This window comes from Panicum virgatum, chromosome 5K (genome assembly GCF_016808335.1).
Source record: "Panicum virgatum strain AP13 chromosome 5K, P.virgatum_v5, whole genome shotgun sequence".
NCBI lineage: Eukaryota > Viridiplantae > Streptophyta > Magnoliopsida > Poales > Poaceae > Panicum > Panicum virgatum.
The window spans coordinates 54,393,334-54,406,188 of NC_053140.1; the positions used below are offsets into that span (position 1 = coordinate 54,393,334).

A 12,855-nucleotide genomic window follows, 5' to 3' on the forward strand; every position below is an offset into this window, starting at 1 on the left:
CGCCCGCTCTCTGTCGGCCCTCCCTCCTCCTTCTCCCCCCCCCCCCCCACGATCTCAAACCCTAGCCTCTCGCTGCCGCTATTGATGTCGTCCTCAAGCTCTAGCGTGACACGTTCCGCATGGTGGGGTGAGCCGGGGCAGCGGAAGTCGCCGATACCTTACAGGAATGGGCCATTTGAGTACTGGCCAGATGTGATGTGCCAATGTGGAAGGAAGGCGGGGCTATGGATCTCGTGGTCAGATGATAACCCCGGGCGTCGGTACATGAGTTGTTCTCGCCGAGGGGTAAGTAAAGTTGAGCATCTCGAATACCTAGAATTCCCCACTACCTTGTTCCTTATTCTTTGTTCTTGGATTGAATCGATTCGTGGCCGAATCACAGGAAGGGGGTTGTCAGTTCTTTGGGTGGTATGAAGCCCCATGCGATGTCTTTGTGCGCGGGCTTCTAGTGGATTTGCGTGATGCTGTGTGGAATTTGAAGCGTGAGAACAAGAATTTGAAGGACGCTCTTGGCGATGGTGGTATGAAGCTGGAGCAAGAGAAGAAGAAAGGTGAAGCACTAAAGATTAGGGTGGCAGAGATGCAAGCAAACGCAGAAGCCGTGGTGATTAGGATGAAGAGGTTTGAGAGGGAGAGATTTTTTCTTTCAGTTGTGTGTGTGGGGCTTCTAATTGCATTGTTTTTTTCATGAAGTAGGATGATGAATGTAATTAGCAGTGTAGGATTCTAATGGAATCTGTTAGTTTTAATGGTTGTAATGGAATCTATTAGTTGCTATCTGGTCTACTGTATCGTTGTAATGGAATCTGTTAGTTTTCTAAGTTGTTTTTCATAATCTGTTAGGTGGAATGAAGTAATCAAGTCATATTCAGGAACCAATATGGATCTTGACAATATGCTATCAGTAATCATAGACACATTTCAGAGATTATGATCATCACAGGATCAATTCGAAGCCAACATTGGAAGACAACATGTTCAATATTACATCTAAGGTTGATAGTTGCTGATAGAAAGTGTTCCATACTACATCTGACACTGATATAAAGGTTCCACAACAATATTACATGAACACACATTCAAAGCTTGGCAGAATCCCATGGAGGGAGGAAAAGAACTGGTGGTGCCTTAGGCTTCCTAGGCTTGGCTTGGCTTTTTGGTGCACTTGCAGAGACCCTGGCAGAAGCTGTCCCTGTGGAGATATTTATGGTGGCACTTGAACTTGCTTGAGGTCTTGGAACATTGGCCACCAGATTAATTGTAGCTGATCCACCAGGTCCAGTAGCCACTGTAGCACTAGCTCTTGTTTTGATGGCCTATGAACATAGTTACAGTTTGTTAGTTATAAAAAGCAGATGAATATACTAATTAGTTGAATAGAGATGGATTCACCTTAGCACTTGTAGATGGATCTGATGGAGCCTTTCTTTTCTTAGTTCCTGCTTTTGGTGGGATCCTTGTTGTACTTGTAGATGTGTAGCTTCCCTGTGTGCTTGGCATAGGTACAATGGCTTGTGGACTAACACCACCTGGGATCCCTAACTGAGTTGCAGGTGCTTGAGCAGCACCAACTGAGTGAGAGGCAGCTGCTTCAGCACCAGCTTCTGAGTGAGATGCACTGCCTTGGGCAAGAACTTGATCAGTACGACTTTGAGAGGGTGCAGCAGATCTCTTCTTACATGTTGATCGGTTGTGACCAGTCTGCTTGCATTTTGAACACCTAATGACCGTGCCCATCTTAGACATTTTTGTGCCCTTTGGACCTTCTGTAGAATCCCTTCTCCTCTCCTTCTTTGGCCTTCCTGGCATCCTAACATAACCAGGAGCCTTAAGGGGGAGCCTATCAGATGCTGGCCATCCATTCATTCCTTCTAATGGATTGAGACAATAGTCATATGTCCTGTTGAAAGCCTCAGTAGAGTAACAACTTGCAATATAATCTTCTAAACTGCTGGTCTTGAAAAAAATGCAGGAAATAGCATGGTGACAGGGTAGGCCAGATAACTGCCAATACCTACATGAGCATTGCTTCCTATCCAGATCAACTGTGAACCTATTGTCATAATAGATCACTTCAAACTTGGATTCACCATTGCAAATTGCATGACACCTTCCTGACAATGTGATATATGTATTACCTTTCATAGAGTCCAGTGCCTTCTTCATGACCAAAGCCTTAGCTCTCTTAAGTTTTGAGATGCTAACATTAGCAAACATTTCTTCTTGTACAGTCTCCTTCATACTTACAAAGTTCCAACTTGGATTAGTAATAATGAACTTCTCATATTTTTCTGCTATCCTTCTCCCTGTCACAAGCCTATTATCTCTTCTAGGGGGGCAAGTGTGATAGTCTTCAAATGTCACAATCTGCCAGCTCTCACTCCTAGAATTGTTGGACAAAAGACACACCCATGGACAATGCCTCCAGTCACACTTTGCCCTAACCCTCTTAGGGTCATCCTTAATAAAATTTATTACCTTTCTCTCAGCTAGTCCATATCTAATAATTGCCTTTTTGAATTGTTTCTTACTTCTAAACTTCATACCTAACTGAAACTGTGGCTTCCCATTCTTCTTGTATCTAATGCAGCCATCTTCCTTCCTACATAGCTCTCCATTAGGTCCAATCTCTTCTAAAGAGTCTTCATCATCACTGCTACCTGCATATGGGGTTTCATTTCCTTCATCATATCCTTCAAAGCCAACTGGAAAAGCATGTGCTGCCCCTTCCAGTACCACATCATCCAATGTAGCCCTCTGCCCAGATTTTTGTTTCTTCTTGAATTCTTTATAATTTTTCAATATCTCAGCAGCCTCTTCATCATCTTCTGATGAGCATGTATCTCCAGGCAGGTAATCACTATCAGTGCTAGAATCAGGACATGCAGCCTTTTTCTTTCCTCTCACATCCTCTTTTTTTTCCTTTCCTTTCTTGCTTGGGCTGGTGTAAAACACCTCAAGTGCCAAAAGTTGTTTCTGAATCTCCTCCCTACTGCATGACTTCCTTACCACTATTTGCCTTCTTGGTTCTTCGGCCTCTGTATCTTCTTCATCTGCCACATCCATATCCCCAAGCTCATCCTCATAATTACTTGTTCTACCACTTCCATTATCTGACTCCTGTAAAAACGTTGGACTTTCAACATATATCTCTGCAACCTCTCCTTCAGATGTGACACCTGCCATTTCAATGCACACCTTATCATCAACCAAAGCACGAAGACCACTCTTCAATTCTCGGCCAGGGAATAACCAATGAAGCAATGTGCCTTCTTCAACTGCACAATGGTCTTTTAGGTGACCAATGACTTCTGGCAGGGACACTTTGTCTCGGTCGATATATGACATTTGCTCACTTCCTCCAACATATTGTAAAATCTTGCCATCATTCACAAACTCCCCGTTGAAATGGAATCTAACTGTAAGCATTTCCAGCATGTCCATTTCTACCAAAACACACAAATGCTTCTACAATTAACACATCAACACCATCTATTCAACTAATTGGAATCAAGTAATTTAGGCATAAAGCAACACTTCAATGCATCAGATCCAAGGCAAAAAGGACGACAATAAACTAGTTCTCGGGATCCAAATCACTAACCTGCGAAACGAGCTCCGCAACTTCGTACTCGCCTTCACTTCCGGCAAAGGGACCGTCGCATTGTAGTGGGCAGCGAGAGGCTAGGGTTTGAGATCGTGGGGGGAAGAAGAAGGAGGAGGGAGGGCCGACAGAGAGCGGGCGGCGGCGGCGGCGTGTTCCGTCGGGGAGGGGGGGCTAGGGTATTGCTTCAATCGATTATTTAACGCGCGCCTCTCTTGTCCACGTAGGATCCCACGCGGACAAGTTCCACGTCGGATGGTCCACGTCAGCTAAAACCGCTGCCAAAACCACGAAAGGATGTAAAGTAAACGGTTTGCATAGTTTCGGGAGCCAAAAAAACTGGTTTTCTGGTTTAGGGAGGAAATTCGGACTAGCATGAGAGTTGGAGGAGGTCAGATAGACTTTAGCCTTTTATTTTAATTCACATCACAAAGCCGGGCGGGGATGAGTTTGGCCCGGCCCGGTCCGAGGTTACGGACAAAGCGAGTTGCTTAACCCACTGGATTTGAGCGTTTCCACCACTAACCAATCAATCGGGTCTCTGGGAGCGAAAGGATTCTGATCGGCAGGACCGGAATTGTTCACAAGGGAACCATTCCTTTTTTTATTTTGAAAAGATAGAAGGGAGCCATTCCTTCCGGCGGAATTTTGCAGATTCAGAAGGGCTTTGTGACGCTAATCCATTTGGATCCCGGAGAATTTCTGGGGCTGAGCTGTGCCGGAACGCAAGGCGCAAGGTTGACCATCGCCTGGGACAACGGCGGGAATTCGGATGTTTTACTACGCGTTCGTTCAAACCGGAATGCGCGTTGAACGTAGATCGTTGGCTTGCTTCGCGAGTGAAGCTATGCGTTCATGGCTACGACTAGCCTAGGCCACGGCAGCGTTCACATTGTTAGGATCCTTGATAGCTGGAGAGGGAGATTGAGAGGGAAATCGGCTAAAATGGGGAAGAACGAGGACGAACAGAGGAGGAGCGCGAGCAGTTAGAAGAAGATTGGTGGCGAAGGAATGTTTCCTCGGTTCATCGTTAACCCGGTCGATGCGGTTTCAACCATATATATGTGCCCGGTCACAGGCCGGCCGGCAGGCCTACTCCACGCGAGCCCACATGGCCCATGAGTCAATCCAGCCCATCGCCAGAACAACAATGTATACAGGTTACATGCCCTTTACCCCACGCAAGTCCTGACATTCCCCCCTCCTTGAGTCACGGCATGCCCCATGCCGGTGCAGAGGGAAAGCGGCGACGGAGGTCAGCAGCATCTTCCTATGTTGCCAATGCTTCATCCATCCCCGTCCATTGAATCTTGACACGTGGTGTCGCAGCACCCGCATGAGCTATCAATTGGCGATCAAGTACTGCAAATGGTAGAACTTCTGAAAACGGGTCAGTGCTGACTGAGTTAACATCTGTACTGACCGGCGTGGTTGGGGGAATATGCTTCTTCAGCTGGGAGACATGAATGACCGGGTGGATCTTGCTGCTTGCTGGAAGGTCAAGCTTGTAAGCCACATTACCGACGCGAGCCAGAATCTTGAATGGCCCGAAGTAACGATAAGCCAACTTCTGGTTGCTGCGTGGTGCGATGGATGACTGGATGTAGGGTTGTAGTTTCAAGTATACTGAATCCCCGACTTCAAATGTCCTTTCAGAGCGATGCTTGTCAACATGGTTCTTCATACGCTGTTGCGCCCGCAAGAGTTGTTGATGAATCAGGCAGCCCAACAGGTTTCTCTCTTGTAGCCATTCCTCCAAGTATGCAGCTTGACAAGTAGTGGTATCTGCAATGCCCAAATGACGTGATGTCTGACCATACAACACCTCAAAAGGGGTCTTTCCCAATGCTGAGTGGAAGGCTGTATTGTACCAATATTCTGCCAGCGGTAGCCACTCCAGCCATTTCCTGGGACAAGCATTAACTAGACAACGCAGGAAGTTTTCCAAACACTGATTTAGACGTTCCGTTTGGCCGTCAGTTTGTGGGTGATATGATGAACTCATCAGCAATTTGGTGTCTGACAATCAGAATAGTTTTTGCCATACTTTGCTGGTAAAGATGCGATCCCGATCTGATATGATTGCCGTTGGTAAACCATGCAGCCTGTAAACCTGATTCAGATACACCTGAGCTACTTGGAGTGCACTGAATGGGTGAGCCATTGGAATGAAATGAGCATACTTTGAGAATTTATCGATGACCACCAGAATCACTGACTTGTTCTGAGAGAGTGGAAGGCCTTCGATGAAATCCATGCTTATAACTGACCAAGCTTCAGTAGGCACTGGGAGTGGCTGTAGTAGCCCTGGGGATTTCACATGCTCTGCTTTTGCTTGCTGGCAAACTTGGCAGGCAGCAATATATTTCTGGATTGGGTCTTTAAGTTGAGGCCAGGCAAATAGTTGCTTCACTCTGTGATAAGTTGCATTGAATCCTGAGTGACCCCCACTCCACTGTCATGAAGAGCCTGCAAGATATGTTGCTGAGCTAGAGTGTTGTTGCCCACCCACACCCTGCCTTTGTACCTGATCACTCCATTTTGCAGCTGAAAGCCCTTGTCATTGTCATCAGATATGCTCAGCTCAGTGAGCAATTGCTTGGTGAATTCATCTTTCTCATAACCAGCTTTTAGATTTTCTATCCATGTTTGAGAGCACATAGATACAACCATCAGTGGATGTATTGGTTTCCTGGAGAGGGAGTCAGCAGCAGCATTGGTTATCCCTTTCTTGTATTGAATTGTGTAATCCAAGTCCATTAGCTTGAGCAAGGCTTTTTGCTGGATCTTGGTGTGAATCTTCTGCTCTGTCAAGTGCAATAGACTTTTATGGTCAGTCCTAATCACAAATAGTTGTGCTTGGAGGAATGATCTCCATTTGTCCACTGCCATGAGTATTGCAAGGCACTCTTTTTCATATGTCGACAGTGCTGCATTTCTTGGGCATAAAGCTTGGCTAAGGAAAGCAATTGGATGTCCTTGCTGCATTAGAACTGCTCCCACACCATGTTCACTAGCATCAGTTTTCACAATGAATGGCTCATGAAATTGAGGAAGGGCCAAAACAGGAGTTGTCATAAGAGAATGTTTCAATGTATCAAATGCTTCTTGAGTTGTTGGAGACCATACAAATGGTGTATCCTTTCTTAATAGGGCAGTGAGAGGTCTGCTTAAGTGACTGTAGTGTTTGATGAATCTCCTGTAATACCCTGTCAGTCCTAGGAATCCCCTTACTTCCTTGACATTCTGTGGGGTTGGCCAATCCTGCACAGCTTTAATCTTCATGGGATCAGTGGAGACACCCTTGCTGGATATGACATGGCCTAAGTACTCAATTGATGGCTGGGCAAAAGAGCACTTTGATGGTTTGGCAAAGAGGTTATTATCAGATAGCAACTGCAGCATAGTGGTCAACAAGGTAGCATGCTCTTCTAGAGTTGAAGAGTAAATTAAGATGTCATCCATAAACACCAATACTCCTTTTCTCAGCAAGGGTCAAAAACTTCATTCATCAAACCCTGGAATGTAGCTGGAGCATTTGTTAATCTGAATGGCATGACTACAAATTCATACAGTCCTTGATGTGTTCTGAAGACTGTTTTGTGGATATCATGGGAAGCAACTCTGATTTGGTGATACCCAGAGCGTAGGTCTAATTTGGAAAACCATGCTGACCCTGCTAACTCATCCAGTAACTCTTCCACTATTGGCATTGGGTGTTTGTTCTTGATAGTCAGTGCATTGAGTTTGGGGTAATCGATGCAAAATCACCACGATCCATCTTTCTTGCGTACCAGTAGAACAGGAGATGCAAATGAGCTGGAGCTGTGTCGAATCAGACCTTTCTGAAGCATCTCTCGTAACTGTTTCTCTACTTCATCTTTCTGACTAGGTGGCAGTCTGTATGCTCTGTCATTCACAGGTTGAGAGCCTGGAAGTAGCTCGATAGTGTGGTCACAAGCCCGCTGGGGAGGTAGGGCTGATGTTTCTTGGAACACTTGTGGAAACTTATCCAGAACAGTTCTGATGAGCAATGGTGTCTGAGGTTCTTGAGCTGATTCAGAGATGCTTGCTATGTATTCTTGTTCACCAGGTGGGGGTGCTATCTTCTGTAACTGAATCACATGGGTAACTGTTTTCCTTCTTAGAAGTCTTTTGAGTTTGTGGCAAGTTACAGGTCTGCACACCATAGTGTCAGGTTTTAGTCCCTGCAATAGAATCCTTTTGCCATTATGAATAAACCTCAACTTCTTATGCTTCCAGTGGATCCACATAGGACTGTGGTCCTCTAGCCAATCTGCTCCAAGTATGATGTCAAAGCAACCCAGGGGTAACACTCTCATATCTTGGGTGAAAGAATAGCCTTGAGCCCACCACTGTAATGCCTTGACCACTCCTGAACAATGCGTTGATCCTCCATCAGCAATAGTGTACCTTTCTGTTGAGATAGGACTGACTGGTAGTTGTAACTGATGTACCACATTGTCGCTGACAAATGAGGCAATGCTGCCAGAATCGACCAAAATTAATACCTTTTGCTTGCCCATGAGACCTTTGAGTTGCATGGTTCTTCTCTTTGCTGGTGGGACTTGAGTAGCATCAGATACAACCATAACAGGGGAATCTGTAGCAGTGGTTGTATCATCATGTGAAGTGTTGTCATCATCAGAGAAATCCAGGACTTCTAGCAACTCTTCAATGATGTGCAAAGGAATCTGCTGTGGGCATTGGTGCTGCCTGTTCCACTTCTCCCCACACTTGAAACATAAACCCTTTTCTCTGCGGAAGGCCTTCAGAAAATCTAGTTTCTCATTATGCTTCAGATCATCAGAAGTCTTACTATCCCCTCTGAACTTGTTCTTCTCTGCAGAAAATCCAGGCTTCACATATGGCTTTGAAGAGCTCCCCAATTCCCCTTTGGTTGAAGACTTCTTTCGAGCATTGTCCAGCTCAGATTCCTGCAACAGTGCGAGAGCGCAGGCAGTTTCCACATCCTTTGAGCGATGTAAAGTGATAGCAGTACGAATTTCATCCTTAAGCCCAGTGAGAAAACGATTCACAAAGAAGACGTGATCATAAGTAGGGTAATATAAAAGGATGTGGTGAGACAGTTCGATGAATTTGTTGTAGTAGTCATCGACAGAGGCGGTTTGTTTGAGGGAATCGAACTGTTTCATGTGGGTCTGGTACTGGTTGCGATCGAATCGAGCAAGAACCAAGGAATAGAACTCCTCCCAATCTGTAATGCGACCTTTGCATTCAACAGAATGGAGCCAGGAGGCTGCGGTACCAGAGAAATTGAGGGCAGCAAAACGGGTTTTCACTGAGTCACTCACTTCATATACCTCGAAGAACATCTCACACCGATCTCTCCACAACCGAGGATTCTCACCATCAAACTTTGGGAAATCTAGTTTCGGAAGAGTGGTGGATCTAGTGGTATGGTGTGGAATCGTGCAGGGAGGTTCAGGACGAGTGGGAGGTGGTTCAGGAAACGTACCCGTGACCGGGTGCGGCGGATGGGATCCGAGGATCCCACTGCCCGCATCCCGGTGGAGGTTGGCGACGCGGTGCCCATTGGGCCGCTCCCAGGACGATGCAGATGGGCGCATCTCCTGCTGCGGAGCTACGTTGAGGTCGAAGGGGTTGACCCACCGCTCGGTCGGCTGAGGTGGAGCCGTCGCCGGGCGTTGAGGTGGGTGCCTGCGCCAGTAGCCTGTCCATGGCGGAATCCGCGGTTGAGCGCCATGCCTCCAACCCCGAGAGGGTGTCCATCATCTTCGTCGTCATCAGCTCGAATTCGTCGAGCTTCTTCATCAGGTCTTCCATGGCTGTCGTCATGGCCGTCTCGAACTTGGTTGGCCTGCGCGACGGCGCCAGAACGACGAGTCGCTCGGTGGGGAAAAAATTTTGGTGGAATTTGTGGCTAGGGTTGGGATTGATGGCTCTAGATACCAATTGTTAGGATCCTTGATAGCTGGAGAGGGAGATTGAGAGGGAAATCGGCTAGAATGGGGAAGAACGAGGACGAACAAAGGAGGAGCGCGAGCAGTTAGAAGAAGATTGGTGGTGAAGGAATGTTTACTCAGTTCATCGTTAACCCGGTCGATGCGGTTCCAACCGTATATATGTGCCCGATCACAGGCCGGCCGGCAGGCCTACTCCACGCGAGCCCACATGGCCCATGAGTCAATCCAGCCCATCGCCATAACAACAATGTATACATGTTACATGGCCTTTACCCCATGCAAGTCCTGACACACATAATGTAATGTTATCGCCCATCCTTTCCGGTCTCTTCTTAAATTTCTGGAAGACGGCGGGGCACATGGCCGGGATCAGCGTTCAGCTGAATCTTTGCATGTGCAGCAAGGCACTAGGGTGGTGCGTGTTTTACTTAGGGGGTGTTTAGTTGCGCTCCGTAAATTTTTCGAAAAGACATCTTTCTACATTTGAAGTACTAAACATAGACTAATCACAAAAATAATTACAGAACTCGTCTGTAAATCGCGAGACGAATCTAATGAGCCTAATTAATCCATCATTAGAGGTTGTTTACTGTAGCATTAATGTAGCAATTTAGCATCTGATTACAGCCTAATTAGGTTCATTAGATTCGTCTCGTCATTTACACACAACAGTCGCAATACGTTTTTTATTTCGTTTAGATTTAAGTCTCCATGCAGGTGCCGGAATTTTTTTTTGGAATTTTGAATTTTGTAACTAAACACGGGCTTAAGAATTAAGTTATGGTATAATTTAGCTGGACAGTTAGTACGGCTGCATGGAAGAAAATTGCTGTGACGAGTTCAATATATAATAAAGCCCAAAAATCCGTTGCAGCGCTAACGCTGTTTTCCATTTTTGTTCTGAATAAAAGTTGCGGTAAGGGGCTGTTTGGATCATTTAAAGTTAGTTCCATCATACCGGATTCGATACCAACTATAAGTATTAAATATATGCTACTTATAAAACCAATTGCATAACTAGAAGCTAATTCGTGAGACGAATCCATTATTAAACGTAATTAGTCCATGATTTGCGCATGTTGTGATACATTAACTGTGTGCTGCCGATGGTTTAATTAGACTTAATAGATTGTCTTGCGAATTAATCATAGCTTATGCAATTATTTTTATAATTAGCTCATATTTGATCCTTTTTGAAATATAAAAACACATACTAAAGTTTAGTCAGGGAAACACCCGTAAAGCCTAGGATTGCGGGGGCTGCAATAGAACAGTGACCTCATGGAGTGCGGTCTCTCGCTTTTCCACCCACTCACTCTCACCCGGGACCGGGAGGTAGGCGCTACAGCTAGCCATGAGTCCCTCCCTGAGTTCAATGTCAAACCCGATTGTGATAGATAAAAACAGAATATGATTAGCTAATAACATCAATAAATGTTTTACTAAGCATTTCTTTCTTCAGAATTTGCATACGAGATCTTTTTTTTTCCAACCGGAGATTTTACAAAGGAAAAAAAAGCAAGATCTTTCTGCATATCTGCTATTATTCTTTTCAAATAATAAAAGTACTCTGCACAATTTAGTTTTGTGAACTTTTAAATTTAGGTGATGAGAGTTGTTTACCCATACAAGTCAATTAGCTTTACCGTAGCGAAGTCAACTTGTGAACTGAGCGTCGCTCATCTGTTAGATGTCTTATGGTGGAATTTTCCCACTCAAATTCAGGTCTCTCATTCAACATAGAAGCTTGTATTTACAGCTAACTATTCTTTCGCTAGCTGGCTCAGCTAGAAAATTGAGTATTAGTCCATGCCCATTAGTACCGCATATTTAAAATTGGTACTAAATGACCCCCAGACCATTCTAAGTTTTGAAGCCCTCCGAGACTATTTAGTATCGAGTCATACTATTACCCGGTACTAAATTCTATCATTTAATATGGATTGGTGTTATAATCCGCTACTAGACAGCCTCGGGCATTTAGTGTCAGTTGGAAATACCAACCGGAAAATGAAGACATCTAGTACCGGTGGTAGTATGATCCGGTACTAAATGATCCTCCACATGTTGCTTCAAAAGGTAAGTATTTCTCACGTAATTACCGATGATGTGTGGGTGGAATGGTAAGGAAGCTTTTTGCAAGGTTGGAGGTCATGGATTTCCTAACAAGTACTAAAGCCTGTTTCTCCAGCAACGTGGTAAGCGATATGGCTGTCAACAGTAACATAATTGAGGTGGTTTATCCATCAAGATGTTCATAATGGTAGGGTGTACGTGTGTGTGTTACGTTTGTAGGGATAATGTCATAAAAAAGTTAGTGTTGATCTAGTGGCTTCAGAATAACCCACGTGGAGTTATAGCATTGGGTAGGAGTGAACATCAAAGTCTACTGTATCCGCGTCTACACTAAATTTCAACTCCCGAATGTTTTATTTCGGAAATAGCATTTATTCATTAACCTTTGTCCGTTTATTTGGTAAGCGCAGAAACTTTTCACTTGCATTGTTTAGTCACACCAATTTGTGGCCTGCCTTTGTTTGTGGATCACGTGTCCCTGAGAACTATTTTCCATAATGGGCTAGCGTTGAAAACTAGTATTGCATAGAATATTAAGAAAAATATTTTTATAATCTAATTCTCCTTTTGGTATCAGTCCATGGTTTCAATCTAATATTTTAAGACTAAATGAGGGTGAAAAATATCAAAATAGAAAACTACACATGAATATATGTGTTTATTCTTCATATGCGTGTTTTCTTATTATCTGTATGTGTTTTGCAAATTCAAATTTGAAATGAAATAATTCTTTTAATTTTTTTACAAAACCTTAACTGAGGCAAGCACGAGCCCGCCTTAGTCAAACCACATTAATGGAGGCGGGCAGTTTAGGACAATCGCCTCCGTTAATAGAAAATAATCGAGGCGGTTACGTTAAAAGGCTCGTCGCGATTAAAAAATTAATTGAGGCGGTTGGACGACCACCATGGTAAAGGTCTCGATTAATTGTGATCTTTTGTCATATGCAGTTCGTGGTTTATCCATCAAGATGTTCATAATCACTCTGTTCTGGTGGTTGCTACTTTTCTCTCGCACCAAATCAGCATCACCCACCACCCACCAGCCAGGTAGTAGTACTTTTCTCTCGCACCAAATCAGCACCAGCCACAGCCAGCAGAACAAAACGAAATGTTACTAATTATCTCGATAAAACTATTTTGCCCGCCTCCATTAAGTTTTCTGCAGTACGGGGGCTAGGTTAGAGTGGGACAGCTGTGTAGTAAG

General features: G+C 44.6%; 1 protein-coding gene across 1 annotated transcript; it reads right to left on the bottom strand.

Annotated features, from left to right (window-relative positions):
• Positions 1–1,079: 1,079 nt before the first annotated feature.
• Positions 1,080–4,005, bottom strand: LOC120710258. The gene is made up of 4 exons (XM_039995900.1): positions 3,605–4,005; positions 2,139–3,446; positions 1,393–1,871; positions 1,080–1,316 (listed from the first exon to the last, which is right to left on the bottom strand). The coding sequence occupies exons 2-4, from the start codon at positions 3,442–3,444 to the stop codon at positions 1,080–1,082; spliced, it is 2,022 nt and encodes a 673-aa protein (XP_039851834.1). The 5' UTR covers positions 3,445–3,446; positions 3,605–4,005.
• Positions 4,006–12,855: the final 8,850 nt, after the last annotated feature.